The sequence below is a fragment of the Ictidomys tridecemlineatus genome, chromosome 5 (assembly GCF_052094955.1).
Source record: "Ictidomys tridecemlineatus isolate mIctTri1 chromosome 5, mIctTri1.hap1, whole genome shotgun sequence".
NCBI lineage: Eukaryota > Metazoa > Chordata > Mammalia > Rodentia > Sciuridae > Ictidomys > Ictidomys tridecemlineatus.
Window position 1 is genome coordinate 174,834,120 of NC_135481.1, and position 15,716 is coordinate 174,849,835.

The following is a 15,716-nucleotide window of genomic DNA, read 5'->3' on the forward strand; positions in this document are numbered from 1 at the left end:
CTCTCGCCCTCCTAGCCACCCTCTCAGCCTGACGCCTCCAACCTGCCTCCTACACAGGTCCCAGAGCTGTGCCCTCTCCCGGTCCCCCCACACCAGCAGCCAGGACAGCATCTTCTGCTGACCACCTTGGAGGCCTCTCCTCTGTCCACCCTGCTAAGTGGGCTCTGGGCACATTTCTAGAATGGCATCTCATCAGGTTCAAAATGCTCCAGCCCTCCAGGTGCAATGGGGCCTGCCTGTAATCCCAAGCGCTCCGGAGGCCGAGACTGGAGGATCGAAAGTTCAAGGCCAGCCTCAGCCATTTAGTGAGGCCCTAAGCAACTTAGGGAGACCCTGTCTCAAAATTAAAAATAAACAGAGCTGGGCTGGGGATGTGGCTCAAACGGTAGCACGCTCACCTGGCATGCGTGCGGCCCGGGTTCGATCCTCAGCACCACATACCAACAAAGATGTTGTGTCTGCCGAGAACTAAAAAATAAATATTAAAAATTCTCTCTCTCTCTCTCCTCTCTCACTCTCTCTTTAAAAAATAAAAATAAATAAAAAAATAAACAGAGCTGGGGATGTGGCTGCATGGTTGAGCACCCCCTGGGTTCCATCCCTGGTACAAAAACAAATAAGCAAAAACCTCCTGACTGCACTCCTTCGCTCTGCCTCCTCTGGCTCCTGCTTGACCTCTCTGATCGCTCTGCCTCCTTGATGCTTTGAGTCCACTCTGGTCACACTGGCCTCCTCCTCATGCCTCCACCACAGCGGTCCCACCCCAGGGTATTGCGTTTGCTCTTCCCGCTGCCTGGAATGCTGTTCCTCAGGTAGGAGCCAGCAGACATCATGGCCCGTGGAACCCCGGAGCTGCGGGAGGTGTGTCTGCGTCTCCATCCCCATTTGACAGACAGGGCAACTGAGGCACCAGTGAACAGCCCGAGCAGCCGAGCTCCGAACCCAGGCAGTTCGTCTAAACTGCTCCCACCGCTGGCTTCCCAGATGCATCTCTGTGTCACTGTCCCCTCTCAGAGCCCTCGAGGACCCCTTCCCTGTCTTGTCACCTGCATTACTGTCTTCCCAGCCCTTACCCCGCAGCGATCCCTTCTTGGCTCCACCTGTCCCAGTAACCCAGGGACCGTGTCTGTCTTGGCTGGGCCTCGTCCCCAGGGTCTAGGACGGGGCCAGATGTGGAGTGTAGGTAAGTGACTCCCCACCGAGGCTCCTGGCAGCTGCCCACTGCCCCGGCGTGGACCCTCTCCCGAGGCCGAGGCTCAAGCTGCCCTCGTGGCGCCTCCAGCCTGCACACCCTGGCCTCGCCCGCCCGCCCGCCTGCCCGCGTGAGCTCCCTGTTGGAGCGCCACTCTGGCCCGGGCCGTGCTCACTGCCCTGTGCCCTTCTCTGCAGGAGGACCCGGACAGCGTGCCCCCCATCGACGTCCTCTGGATCAAAGGGGCCCAGGGCGGCAACTACTTCTACTCCTTCGGGGGCTGCCACCGCTACGCGGCCTACCAGCAGCTGCAGCGCGAGACCATCCCTGCCAAGCTGGTCCAGTCCACCCTCTCGGACCTGCGGGTGTACCTGGGGGCCTCCACTCCCGACCTGCAGTAGCAGCCTCCTCCCACCCCAGGAGCCCAGAATTCCATCGGGCCCAGCAGGCGGGGCCACGCAGAGGGCGCAGCAGGGATGTGTGTGGCTTCTTTGTGCCTTGGGGGACCGTCTGACTCGGGCTCTGCCTTCGCTGAGGGCCAGGCCTTGGACTCAGGCAGGACAGGGTGGGAGCCCCAGTTGTCACCTCTGAAAGTGTGATCGTGGCCTTATCCCCCAAGGACTGTTGAAGATGAAAGGAGAAAAGAGATGGACTTGGAGAGCTTCGAGCTGCTGGGCTCCAGAGTCCCAAGGACCAGGCCCTTCTCACACTCTTCATGACACCTTGCTCTCTGATTACGTTCGGCTGCAAGTAAAGGAAAGCCCAGGTTCCCGTTAACAAGGAGAAGTTTATTTTTCCACACAGCACGAATTCTGGAGACAAAGGGCCCAAATGGTGTCACTTCAACAGCGCAGTGAAAGCAGGGCTGATGTCTCTGTGATCCTTTTGCCCTGTCCTCCTTGTTTGCTACTTCATGGTCACAAGATGGCTGCTGTGTCTCCAGGAATCGTGTCTGTCTTTAAGGGAGAGGTGCTGCTAAAGAGGAAGGGACAGGTCACCTGGGTTGTCAACTCCTACCAGAAAGTAAAACCTCTTCCAGAGGCTTGGGTCCCGCCTGCCCTCTCCCCTGCATCTATCTGCTTAGGTCTCCTGGGCCGGCCGTATGTAACTGCAAAGAAAGGTAAGGCAGCAGGGGACAGAACTGTCATGGTTGAGCACACCAGTCATGTCCCATCTTCTGAGACCAGCATGTTGCCTGCTGAAATAAAATTGGGATGCCAGGAGAGAGGAGGAGCAGGGTATTGGTGAGACTTCACTGTGTCAGAAGCCTTCCGTCCTTAGCAGCCCAAAAGTTATTTCTTTACGCATGATTCTGTGGGTTGGCAACCTGGGCTGGGCAGCTCTGGTGTCCTTGCTGGGGCTGTCCTCAGCTGTCACCTAAGCCTGGATGGGCTGGGTTAGCCCTACTTGCTTGTCAGGCAGATGACTGGCTGTTGGCCGGGGTAGCTTGATTCTCTTCCAACAGGCTAACTCAGGCTTGTTCACCAGATTTTGGCCTCAAGATTCCAAAACAGTGAGAACTAGAACCTCTAGAACTCTAGATTAGGGACTGTGACAGTGTCACTTCTAGGTTCTTTTGATCAGAGCAAATCGCAAGTCTTTGTCCAGAGTCAAAGGATGGAAGCCACTACCCCTCTCCTTGCAGGGAACTGCAGAGAACTTGGGGCCATTGTTCATCTATCACAAATAGGTGTCAAATAACTCCCCCTTCTCTCTCTCTCTCTGTCTCCCCACACACACCTTGGCCAGTCTTATGTCACTAAGACGATGTCCTGGTCCTCAAAGTCTAGGGGACGAGGTGATAAGGCAGAATCTGGGTCTCCAAGGGCCAGATCCACTCTAGCATGGGCATCTCGTCAGCGTGGGTGAGATGAGATTGGCCACGTGGAACATTCCAGAAGAATTCCAGAAGGTTGCAGAGTGAGGTGGGGCTTGCTCTCGCTGGCCTTAGGCAACTCAGCCACTTGGCAACTCCAAGCCTCAGTTTCCCCAGCTCAGTAGTGAGGACAACAGCTTTCCCCATCCATTGGTGGGCGTCCTGGGGAATAGGATTGGAAAGGTGCAGAATGCAGTGTGGCATCCTGGATTCGGTCTTGGAACAACAAAGACAACCAAAAACAAAAGACATTAGCAGAACAGCTGGGAATCTGATGGTAAAGTCTGGGTGTTAGTTCATACTATACCAATGTCGGCCTTGGTTTTGGCAAATGTACTGCGGTCATCCGAGAAGTCAATTTATTGTGAAGCTGTTGGGGCGGGCTGGGTGGAGAGGGTGGGATCTCTTTGCACTATCTCTGTACCTTTTCCATAAGTCTAAAGTCATTCCAAAATAAACGTTTATTTAATAAAATGGGGGCTGCAGTGGCCTTAGTTGGTTCGGACGCTCAGGCTGGATTGGTGGACTCCACCCCAGCAGGTCCGTTGACTCCGCTCAAGAATGTGCACAGCTAACAAATTCCTGGGTGATGCCAATCTGCTGCGTAGGGACCTCAGGCTGAGAAGGGCTGATGTAGACTGCCTCGGTTATTTTCCAAGACGGCGACACCCCACACACGGGCGCTCCCAGGGCAGAGGCAAGACCCTTGGTGGGGCCCAGGAGATCTGGGTTCTGAACCAGCTGGTGGACCCACTCGATGGGCGGCATTGGGCATGTCTTTGCCTTCCCTGGGGGGTTTCCCCCAGCTGTCAAATAGACCGTGTGCCCCTAGGTGTGCAGGGAGGACGCGTCCCGTAAACTGCTGCTTTGAGATGCCGCTGCCTTGCAGGAATGAGCCCCTCAGGCCTCGAGGCTGAAGTAAGTGAGGCTGGCCTCTCCCTTCTGAAAGGACTTTTCCTTCTTGTAGAGAAGACCCTGCCGGCAGGCCCTGAGTGGGTGGTGCAGAACACACCAGGTCACACTTAGGAGGAGCTGGGGTTTTAAGGGTGTGACCTGATGGTGCTCCCGAGGCGGCCTGAGAGCTGCATTTCCCACTTCGACCAGCAGGTGGTGCCGCTTCCCAGCCCCACCGAGCAAGGCTGGGCCTCTGGCCCACAGATCAGCTGCTGTCTGAAAGGGCCTGGCCAGGGACAGGCAGGCCACTGGGGCTCAGAGAAGCTAGGGACCTCTGGAGACCTCGCTGGGAGTCTGGAGCTTCCGGTTCTGTTCATCCCTTCTGCACTTGCTCTGTGGCTTTACACATACCATGGACCCTTCCAAAAGGAGGCACTTCCTCCAAGAAGCTTCTAGACCCTTCCAAGCTGGGCTCTGGTGCCTCTTTGGGGCTCCCATGATCATGTGGGTCCCCTCCCCAAACAAACCCCTGGCCCCAGGAACTTGGATGCGGTGAAGGCAGTGTGTGGGGAACCCCTGAGGCCCCTCCATGCTCTAGAACCCACAGATGGTGGATTTTAAGTCAGTTTTAGAATTCATAGCTACTTAGTTATATTTAGTTCCACAGTTATCTTTAGGTTAAGATAAAACAATAAGGTACTGAAATGTTAAATAAATAAAATTTAAAAAATTAAAATATCAAAGCCCACCATGAGTGCTGGTCCTGGTTGTCCCTGTGCCCTTTGGGGACATTTACCTTCAGGGATAAGGCTATGCCCTTCCTGCCTTCCATCTGCCCTTGCAGTAGTGAACATGTGCGAGTTCCCTTGCAGCTTGCCCCTGGCAGCGTGCCCTGGCCACCTGCCCCATTGGCACCGTGCTCTTCTCCCAGAGTTCCCGCATTCTGGTCTCTGCCCCAAAGTTACTTCTTCTGAGGGGCTTTTCCCCATCATTCTGTCCCTGTCCCAAGTTTTATTTTCTCCATAGCTTTTATCACTCTCTAAAATGATCCTCTGTGTCTGTTCCTATCTGCCTCACCCACTGGAATGTGGATTAGTAGCGGTACTAGTAGTAGTACCAGGGATTGAACCCAGGGATGCGTAACCACGGAGTTACATCCCCAGCCCTTTTTATACTTCATTTTGAGACAAGCACACCCTAAGTTGCTTAGGACCTCACTGAGTTTCTGAGGTTGGCCTTGAACTTGTGATCCTCCCGCCCAAGCCTCTTTGGTCAGCTGGGATTACAGGTATGTGCCCCCATGCCTGGATAAGGATTCTTGAGGCAATCCTGGGCCTGTGTAAGAAGCCAGCCAGTGCTTCTTACCCTTTTTTTTGTTGGGGGAGGGCAGGGATTCATGAACATAGCTGAGAACTAGCCTTGAGCCCTTCCCCCAGGAAAACATAGACATATTTCAGGCAATCTCTGGGGCTCCCTGTACCTGAGAGCCTGCTCCCCCCGGGGATCCTGATTCCAAACCTAATTGTCTCATGGGGTGGGGGCACATGCAGATGGGGTGTGTGAATGAATTAATGAGCTCTAGTTTCTTTTTTTTTTTTTTCTTTTTATATCAGGGATTGAACCCAAGGGTACTTAACCACTGAGCAACAACTCTAGCCATTTTTATTTTAAATTCAGAGACAGGGTCTCACTAAATTGCTAAGGCTGGCTTTGAACTTGCAGTCCTCCTGCCTTAGCCTCCGGACCAGCTGGAATTACAGGCATGCAGCCCGGGCACGGCTGGGCTCTAGATCTGTAGGGAGTAGAGGATAGAATTCAGACTGTGACCTGCTTCCAGTCAGAAAAAAAAAAAAACCCTCTCTGGGTGGTTTCTGCCCTTCCTTACCCCCTGTCAGTCAATACCAAGGAGGGACTCCACCTGGTCCCTGGGCCCAGCCTGGGCAGTTCCACCTGCCAATGCTGGAGGAGACAAGCCCAGCCTGGCATCCAGGATCCAATCAGGGAACCGAGGAGAGGTCCTGGCTGCCCTGGGTTGGAAAGGACCAAGGACACCCATCCCTGCCTCTAAACTCCTACACTGTGTGTCACAAACCACACTCACTCCCAGCGTCCCTCCCAGCCCCTGGCCCCAGCCCTCCCACAGAGCAGGAAGTGAGGACCCACTCATCATAAAAAGGATGTCTTGCGGGTCGTGGTTGCGCAGAGCTGTCATCCCAACCTCGGGAGGCTGAGGCAGGAGGATCGCGAGTTCACAGCCAGCCTCAGCAAAATGAGGAGCTAAGCAACTCAGTGAGACCCTGTCCTAAATAAAATACAAAATCGGGCTGGGGATGTGGCTTGGTGGTCAAGTGCCCCTGAGTTCCACCCTCAGTCCCCCCTCCCCCGAAAAGAGCCGTCTTCATCCCCCCTCCCCCCATCCCCACCCCCAGGCTGCCCTCTCCGGTCACCTGCACCAGCACCAGCAGCAGGACCTCCCTGACTGCCCCAGTGGAGCCCCAGAGCAGACCCGAGAGGTGACCAGCAATGACGGGTAAACGGAGGCCCAGGCGACCTGCTGCGGGCCCAGCTGGGGGGCGGGGTCCGGGCCCCCCACCCGGCGCCCGCCCGCCCCTCCCCTCGCGGCTGCCCGCGGCCTGGCCCCTGACCCCCGCGGCCGCCAATCCATTGGTTCCAGCTCCGGGGGGAGCGCAGAACAAAGCGCGCTTTGTGGCGGGCCGTCCCCTGGCCCCGCGCGTCCGCCGCCGGGAGCCTCCGGAACTGGGAGCGACGCCCGCGGCCGACAGCCGTGTAATGTCTTCCAGGCCCCCGCCACCGGCCGGCCCGGCCGTCGGCGCCCCGCGGGAGGCTCTGCGGGCGCCCCACCTGCCCCGCGGGCGGCGGGAGCGGCCACCTGGTAACCTGTCCCCGACCCCCGGCACCGATCGCAGGCGGCGCTGCTGCTGCCCCACGACTGCTCCGCGGTGGGGACAGACTTTGGTTTTAGTGCAGGGCCCCCGACCACGGAGCCACATCCCAGCCCTAAGGTTCTTATTTTGAGTCAGGGGATCGCTCCGTGGCTTAGGACCTCGCCACGTGGCTGGAGCTGGCTCTGAACTCGCCGTCCTCCTGCCCCAGCCTCCTGAGCCCCAGGTTACAGGCTGTGTCACATCGCAGGGCGCGGCAGCCACTGTAGATGGACTGACCTAGGTTTCAGTTGTCGATGCCACCTAGGAGCTGTGAGAGCCTGGTAGATCCACCACTTAGAACAACAATAATAGCCAACATTTATGGTGCACCTACTGGGTGCAGGAGGGACCCAGTTTGGAAGGGAGGAGTTGTAGATGTTTCTTTTACAGGGCAGGGAGTGGACTCCCCAAATGCTCTGGAGCCAAAGTCACCTCTCCCAGCAGTTTCCTTATCTGCAAAATAAGGACAAACATCAGAAGTCCCCATGGGCTGTCTTACCTGTTTCCAGATGACCACAGGTGCTCTCAGGCTCTACCCAGCTGCCAGAAACCTCTCCCCCAAGGGACAAGGGACAGTGTCCCAGCCCTGACCTGCTCTGGAGACTCGGGGTGTGGGAGAGACAGAGAGGAAAGCTACTGCCAGAGACGAAACTGAGGGACCCCAGAGAGGGCAGGACAGGGCTGTCCGGGAGTGACTGTTCCCACCGTCACACACCTCCCTGACATTCCTGCTACAAATGGTCACAGAATACACTGCCCCAGGCACCAGGCCATCGGAGCCTAAGCAGATGAAACCCCTGTTCTCTTGAAGTCCCCCTGGGGGAAATGGGCAGTAAGAGGTGCTCAAACTGGGTATAGCTTTTTCAAATCTAAATTTGATTTTGTTTGACTTAATTTTTTTTTAACTTTTAAGAAACTTGAGATATTTGGGGGGGGGAGTGCACACCTGTAATCCCAGTGACTGGAGGCTGAGACAGGAGGATCAGAAGTTTAAGGCCAGCCTCTGAAACTTAGGAAGGTCCTCAGCAGTTTCCCTGTCCCAATTAAGAGAGAGAGAGAGAGAGAGAGAGAGAGAGAGAGAGAGAGAGAGAGAGAGAGAAGGAAAAAGTCTGCGGATGTAGCTCAGTGGTAAAGTGTCCCTGGGTTCAGTCCCCCGTACCAAAAATAAAAAATAAAAATAAACTTGAGATAGCCAAGGAAAACTGGTATCAATGACATAAATAAAGGTAGCCACAAATGCCAACGATATCAACCCAGCCCCATTATTAACTCCCTCCGACCGGGCACAGGTCACCCTGCTGACTCTCAGTTAGCAAGTGTCAGGGAGCCCTACCCTACAAGATGGGACTCTTCCTGCAGGAATCAGGAGGAAGCCATTGAAAAGGGATCTGTCACCTTGCTCTTGTGTCCTTGTCCTTCCTCATCAGATGTAACAATCAGAAAGCACTTAGGATGTCCTGAGCCACCTTAGAGAAAACAGGCTCAGGGAGGTGGGGCCTCCCGGGCCATCGCAGTAGGGACGAGGCAGAGCCAGGGTCTGTCCTGGGCAGGCGCTCTCTGGAGGCCACTCATCTGGGCACCATACGACCCTGTCTCTTGAGGGCAGATCAGTCCCACTTCAGGAAGGTTGAACCATTGGAACTAGAAGGTCTTCAATTCTAATTTAATAAGTGTGTATTGAGCATCTACTAGAATTTATGTCTCACCATATTGTATGAAAGTGTTTGAGAATCAGATTAGAAAACAATCTGGGCTCTTCACCATCCACGTCCTAAATGACTGCCCTTCCCCAGCCAGTGGCCTCCAGCCCACCCGGCTGCCTCCTAGTTCCCACTGGCTTTCTGACCCCAGGGCCTTTGTGCTTGCTCTTCTTCTGCTTTGAATGCCCTTTCTCTGGTTCTTCTGGTGACTTTATGCATCCTTAAGGTCTCAGTTCACATGTCACCTCCTTAGAGAGGCTTCCCTCGCCTCTCTCCCTCTGGTGGTCTCCCTGGCCCTCTCAGTCTGTGTGCCTTTGTGTTAGCTTGTAGTCATTCTATTTGTCCGTCCACTTGTCTTCTCTCTTGCTGCCTCACCAGGTTGTAGGCTCCAGGCGAGCAGGACCTGGTGTGCATTATGGCTCAGCCTCTGGGGTGAAGGACTGGGAGAAGAGCAGACTAGAAAGGGAGGGCAATTGGGCTGCCCCAGATAGAGGAGCAGGTGAGTCTGTGGGTGGGGTCTCCAGGATGACCACCTTGGCTCTGGGCAGGACCCCCCAGTGTGCTGGGGCTGGGCAGAGCAGATCACCTCCATACAGGGGAGAGGCCTGGGTTCCCTGGCCCCCCACCCACTCCCTGGCTCAGTCATTCCTTCACCCACTGTGTCTCCTCTTTCCCTTGTTCACAGACTGCAGACTTTTCTGTAGCGGACAAGCTTCCCGGCTAGGGCCACACCCTCCTGGCACCTGCACTACTATTTCCTTAGTACCTTGAACTGGAGTTCTTCTAACATTTAAACACACGCACATGAAAATCAATCTGGAGGTTACATGCAATAAAAATGCACCCATTTTCTGTAATCCCAGCGATTCTGGAGGCTGAGGCAGGAGGATAGAGAGTTCAAAGCCAGCCTCAGCAACTCAGCGAGACCCTAAGCAATCAGCAAGACCCTGACTCGAAATACAATGCAAAAGAAGGGCTGGGGATGTGGCCCAGTGGTTAAGCACCCCTGGCTTCAATCCCTGGTACAGAAAAAAAAAAAGCACCCATTTTAAGTCTGATCAGGAAATACATCCTGAGAAATGAACCCAGGCGTGTAACCACGGCTGCAGTTAAAATACTAAACATCGCCATGCTGGGCCCTGGGGGGGGGGGGGGAATGAAAATCTTCATCAGAAGGTGCCAGCGTTTCTTGGGAGTGAGGGCGCTGCCTCCAGCCCCCACTAGCAATTTCCAAACATCAAGTGAATCATCAGAAACCCTCATTCCAATTAGAAGGTAATTGACCAAAATAAACCAGACGATGCTTGCCTGCATCCTATTCTAGCTTGGTCACGTTGTCCGCAGTCAGAGCCGAAGCAGGACCGGCCATCTGCAGGCCAAGGGAGGGAGAAAGCGACACTCGGAAGGTCACGGCTTCTTGGCCTGTGAGGACGGGGACACGGCGTTCTCTCTGTGGGTCGGTTGGGATTTAGGAATTTCTGGCTGCTCACCCACATCACCTTTGATTCCCTCCCCACCCCGTGACAGGTTGCACACCCAGGACGCGGTACACAGCGAGGCCCTCCTCACCCTCCGTCCCCACCCAGGCGTGCCTTCACGTGACCAGGGTCTTTAGTGGCTCCTCGGGCTGCAGCTGGCGCTACGGACAGAAACTCTGTGCCAGTACTGTCAGCCCTAAGGGTGGCACCGTGCCCAGCCCACGGCCAGCAAGGATCTGTTGGCTGGACGACTGTGAAATCAGAGACGCGATACCCGAGTCCCCCTCGCGATGCTAAAATGTGACTCTAACAAATCAGCCTGGAGCAGTCTGGGAAGGCTTCCCAGAGGAGGGGACCCCTGGACAGAAGCGTGAGAGTTCTTTCTCCTTCCCCTCATCCAACAGAGAGATCTCCATCTGTCAAACGAGGCACAGAGAGGTAAAGTGACTGGTTCAGGCTCACACAGGAAGAAGAGAGAGAAGCAGGAGTTGAATAGAAGCCAGGACTCAGGGCCCAGCCCACCATTTCTCCCAGGGCCTGGGCCAGGTCCCGAGCAGCCAGCCAGGGAGCAGCCTGGGTGGGGGGGGCCCGGGCACTGTGTCTGGAATCCATTTGCTGGGGGCCCTGCAGTGTTTTCCCAGGGAGAAGTGGGAGGCCCTAGCCTGCCCCTCCCAGCCCCCCCCCAACCATCTGCTCCCTGTTTATTTATTTATACTTAAGTCTCACCTCCCAACCCTGCCGGGGACACCAAACATACCGGCATCCCTGCAGAGAGGGGAGGGGGGGAGAGGAACTGTCAGCCCATCACAGGGAAAGCCCAGGCTCACATCCCAGCTCAGCTGGTCCCTGGCTGTGCGACTCCTCGGTGCCTCGGTTTCCTCATCTGTAAAATGGGGTCAATACCAGAGGCTCCCTCAGGGGTTGACAGAGAGGGTAAGCACAGCACCCTTGGTGGACGATTCCATCGTCCCTGCAGCGGGCAGCCTGCGGCTCCATCTGAGGTCCTCCGAGCCTCATGTCCTCAGGTTTGTGAGGGCCACAGCCCCTGTCCACCCCCCAGGAATCCCAGCCCAGGCCTGGGCCTAGGACAGGAGAAACATGCCCGTTCCTTCCCTCCAGTCAAGATGGTCCTTCTGCCATCTTCTCATCTGCAGGGAAGGCAAAACCACATGGAGCCAGCGATGTCACCTCGGCACCCTAAATGGCCACCCCGAAGGCTGGCCCTGGCTGCCTTCCACGCTGGGGCTGATGATCACTCTGAATGCAAATCCAGGAGCCCAGCTGCTCATTAACAGTAATTAGCTCAGGCCCCTCAGCCGGAAAAAACTGGGGCCGCTGCTCCCCAGGGCTTTGTTCCAGAGCTACCAGCCCCCAACCCTCCACCTGCGCAGCCCTCCTCTCCCTGAGCTGTGGGGGCCTGTGTGCCCCCCAAGGGATCCCCCCTCAGTGCCGCTTCTGAGCTTTCCTCCCCTTAGCTGAGTCCCCGCCTCCCTGTGCCCCGTCCATTGCCCTCTGTGGATCTGTGCGACCAGCCCCCGAGCTTCACCGTCTCTCTCTGCACCCCGACCTCTCTCTGCGCCTGCCGTCCATGTCATGGGGGGCTCACTGGGTCCTGGCTCCTCTCCCCCTGTCCCCTGTCTGGATTGGCCTGTCTTAGAGCCCAGGACTCCCCGGTCCCCTCGCACCCGCACCCAGCAGCGACTCGGCACCCACTTGAGATGCACGTGCCATCTGAGGACCTTTCGAGTGTCACCGGGCACTGAAGCAGACCCTGCCTTCTGGGGTCCACTCCACCCTGGGGAACCGCACAGCTGATGGCCAGAAGGGACAACTTCCGACAGGCGGAGCCAGGCGGCCCCTTGGGCTGGGGACTTCCATAGCAGAAAGGAAATGTGGAGTGGGGTTGGCAGAGGCCCTGAGGGACATGGAGAGGGCCCTGGCCGCGCCCTGCGGTCTGCTGGGGACCCTCATCTCCTCCCCACTGTCCTGAGGAAGCTGAGGCTCAGGAGGACCTGTCAGCATCGAAGGAGGGAGGGTGACACCACGGAGACCAAGCAAGACCCGCTCACACCCCGGGTCCCCAGGCCTGGGACAGAGAAGAGCTGTAGGGGGAGCAGCAGACCCCAAAAGGGCGGGAGCCCATGGGGAGGGAGCAAAGGCAGGTGTCTGTGGGATGCCCCTGTCCCCGATCCTCGAACTCCGTCCCCTGCCCCAGCGGGCCCTGGCCCCCAGCCCAGCCTCATCTGGCCTCCATGTGCCAGAGCCTGCACCTGAATACACACTCCAGCCGATCCGTCTTGGGCTGTCAGAGGATCAATGGGGCTCCCAAGGCCCGGCCCAGCAGGGAGCTGGAGGGGGGTCCCTAACTCAAACTAAGAAGGGGCCCGGGGGGCGGGGAGGGCAGGGAGAAGCCAGGCCGAAAACTGGGGCATGAGCTGGAGCCGGCATCTTGTCGGAAGGCCCCGAAGGCCCGGCTCACCAGCCTGAGACCTGCCCACTGTCTTGTGCGGGAGTCCACAGCTGCTGTCCAGGTCCTTTTGCCTCTGACCTTAAAAACCCAGTCCTGCCCCACCCTGGGCCTCAGTTTCCCTCGTTTTTTAGTGGAAAGAGATTTCACTGGCCTGGGATTGCCTCTTGGGCGGATTTAAGTTTCTAAAATTGGTTCTAGATCTTTCCATAGGTGCAAATGTAAAATGGTCTCCAACTGTTCATTGAAATAAGGCAACAGGGGCTGGGGCTGGGGCTCAGAGGTAGAGCGCTCGCCTGGCATGTGCGAGGCCCTGGGTTCGATCCTCAGCACCGCATAGAAATAAATAAATAAAATAAAGGTATGTGTCCAACTACAACTAAAAAACTATTTAAAAAAAAAAAAAGAAATAAGAGGCAGAAAGAATGCTGCGTGTGTTGAGCTACCTTCTGGGTGCTCGGAACTACCAGAGGATGGTGTGGATTGAAGCTTGTCCATGACATGGAATTTTCTGGAAGGACATAAGAAAGTACGAACGAACAGGGAAGGACTGAGTGCGTGGAGATGGGGGGGGCGGCCTTCCACCACCTCGGTTGGGCTATTAGAGTGTGACTCCCTACTTCTATTTTCCTTGGTCAAATAATAAATACATCTAATGTAAAATACAGCATCCTGTTCATGTGGGTGTGAAGGAGGAAGAGAAACAAGGAATTTACTTAGTTTCAATGTGTCTCTCCATAAGATTTTAATTAGTTACAAAGAAAAAGAGTCACTACAGTGGAGAAATCTTGCAGACGCCACCTTAAATAAGTGGTCCAAAAGAACTTGTTAGTAACAGCAAACCCACATCACGGATCCCCAGATTCTTTGCATTGTAAAGGACATAGCGTTATTTCTGTGGCGTTCTTGCCCAAAGCAACTGATCTGAATTAAATCATAAGAAAATAACAGCAGAATACAAATGGAGACTATCTATAAAACCAGCCCAGTCTATACTCTCCAAAAAATGTCAAGGTTGCAAAAATCAAAGAAGGAAAGAGCTACTCTAGAAAAAGGAGATTAGCAAGACATTAAAAACTAAACACAGCCAGGTGTGGTGGCGCAGGCCTGTAATCTTGGCTATTCGGGAGCTGAGGCAGGAGGATCAAAAACTTGTGAATCACACCTGTCATTCCAGCAGCTCAGGAGGCCGAGGCAGGAGGATCGAAAGTTCAAAGTCAGGGCTGGGGCTGTGGCTCAAGCGGTAGCGCACTCGCCTAGCATGCGTGCGGCCCGGGTTTGATCCTCAGCACCACCACATACCAACAAAGATGTTGTGTCCGCCGAGAACTAAGAAAAAATAAATAAATGTTAAAATTCTCTCTCTCTCTCTGTCCCCCACTCTCTCTTTTAAAAAAAAAAAAAAAAGAAAGTTCAAAGTCAGCCTCAGCAAAAGCAAGGCACTAAGCAACTCAGTGAGACCCTGTCTCTAAATAAAATACAAAATAGGGCTGGGGGTGTGGCTCAGTGGAAGAGCACCCTGGGTTCAATTCCCAGTACTGGAAAAAAAAAAGAGAAATAATATACATGAATTAACTCAGAGGCAAAGAGGTATCCTGTCTGCAATTTACAACAGTTCAAACAAAAATGTAAGCAGAGAGACGAAACAAGAGTAATAAAATGTTAACATTCAAGGAATCTGAATGAAGCATTTTCAGGAATGAATTGTTTGCACAGTTTCTATAACTTCTCTGTGTTTCTGAAATCATTGCAAAATAAAGTCCAGTATAGATACGTCACTGTCGTGGCTAACAATCAGTGGGCATGGATGGTGTCCAGGTGCTGCACTGCTGGCACACACGGTTTTATCCTCGAGACCACCCATGAAGATGGTGTCACTGTTCCCCCCATTGTGCAGATGGGGACACTGAGGCACAGGGTCGTTAAGTGTCCTGTCCATCGTCACCCAGCAGGAAGAGGGGATGCCCAGGGACTCTCCTTCAGCAGCGTTCTCTAGCTCTAGAAAAGAAGGTCTAGGAATCCCAGTTCTGCTACGTGAGATCCATGATGCGCTGGGAATTGTTCTCTCAGCCCTGGGATTGTGCTGCTGTTGGAAAAGTAGCCTTGGTGTGCGTAGTGATCTTTCCATCCTTCCTTCCTTCCCCATCCATCCCTCTGTCCATCACATGTGTGGAGCACTACGTACCCGGCTCCCACCATGTAGCAGGCTCCGGGGCCACGTGGGGACTCAAGAGATGAGCCCCCCCAGGCCCTGCTCTCTGGAGCCCACTGGACACAAGTTGGTGGAGTCAACCAGAGGACAGAGGTGCAGAGGGCTGTGGCGGCCCAGAGGAGTGGAGGCTAGAAACTGGTGTCACCGAGGGGAGGCTGGAGGCTGGGTTTTGGTGGATGTGTAGGAGCTCCCCAGCGGGTGGGGGGAGGCAAAGGCTCCAAGGTGGAGCAAGCAGGCTTCTGGGACAGGGAGAGGCTGGAGACTGGGGGAGGGTCAGGACCAGACCCAAGAAGCCCGCTAGGGGAGGGCCTGGGGCCCAGGGGCTCCAGAGGATTGTGATCCAGAGGGTACAGCCGAATCCCGATTTCTTCCCGCCTCTTTCCCTTCCCCTCCTCTCCTGTGCCCCTTCCTCCTCCCTCCTCCTCCTCTTCCTCCTTCTCCATCTTCTTCCTTTCCTTTTATTTCTCCCTCTCCCCCTCCCCCTCCCGCTTCTCCCGCCCCCCTTCTCCCCCTCCCCTCCCCCTCCTCCCCCTCCCCTCCTCCCCTCCTCTTCCTCCCCCTCCTCCATCATCTCCTCCCTCCTCTCTCCTCCCTCTCCTCCCTCCTCTTTGCATTAGGTGCGGGGAGCCGAGTTGACCCCATTCTCAGATCCAAGCTCATTATCACCACACCCTCATTTTGATTTTCTCCCTCATATCCCCTCCCCCAGCCCCCAGCCATCATGGTGCCCACGTAGGAGAACAGACGCTGGCAAAGGCATCGCAGCAGCCGGTGAGGCGCTCGGATTCTGGAGTTGGACTGTCCAGAGCCGAAACCTGGGTCTGCCTCTTGTCGGGTTGTGACCTTGGGCAAATGACTTAACCTCTCTGTCCCTCAGTTTCTGAATCTCTGTAAAATGCTGATAATGGTGGTAGGACCTGTTATCCCAGGTCAGCTATGAGGAGTGAGCAGG

At 55.4% G+C, this 15,716-nt stretch overlaps 1 protein-coding gene and 1 long non-coding RNA gene across 3 annotated transcripts in view; both read left to right on the forward strand.

Moving 5' to 3' along the window:
- The window catches only part of Srxn1 (sulfiredoxin 1), a 36,442-nt gene that overhangs the window by 3,057 nt on the left and 17,669 nt on the right, over positions 1 to 15,716 (forward strand). Inside the window, exon 2 of one of the 2 annotated variants that reach the window (XM_005320563.5) lies at positions 1,390 to 3,542. The exons of the other annotated variant lie outside the window; for it this stretch is intronic. Within the exon in view, the coding sequence (XP_005320620.1) occupies positions 1,390 to 1,593 (204 nt within the window). The 3' untranslated portion in view covers positions 1,594 to 3,542. Of the gene's footprint in view, positions 1 to 1,389; positions 3,543 to 15,716 lie in introns of those variants that run through there. 2 annotated transcript variants of the gene reach the window in all.
- On the forward strand, positions 10,136 to 14,328 carry LOC144378088 (uncharacterized). The gene is made up of 2 exons (XR_013439618.1): positions 10,136 to 10,523; positions 11,240 to 14,328. It is a non-coding gene; the product is annotated as an uncharacterized LOC144378088 (long non-coding RNA).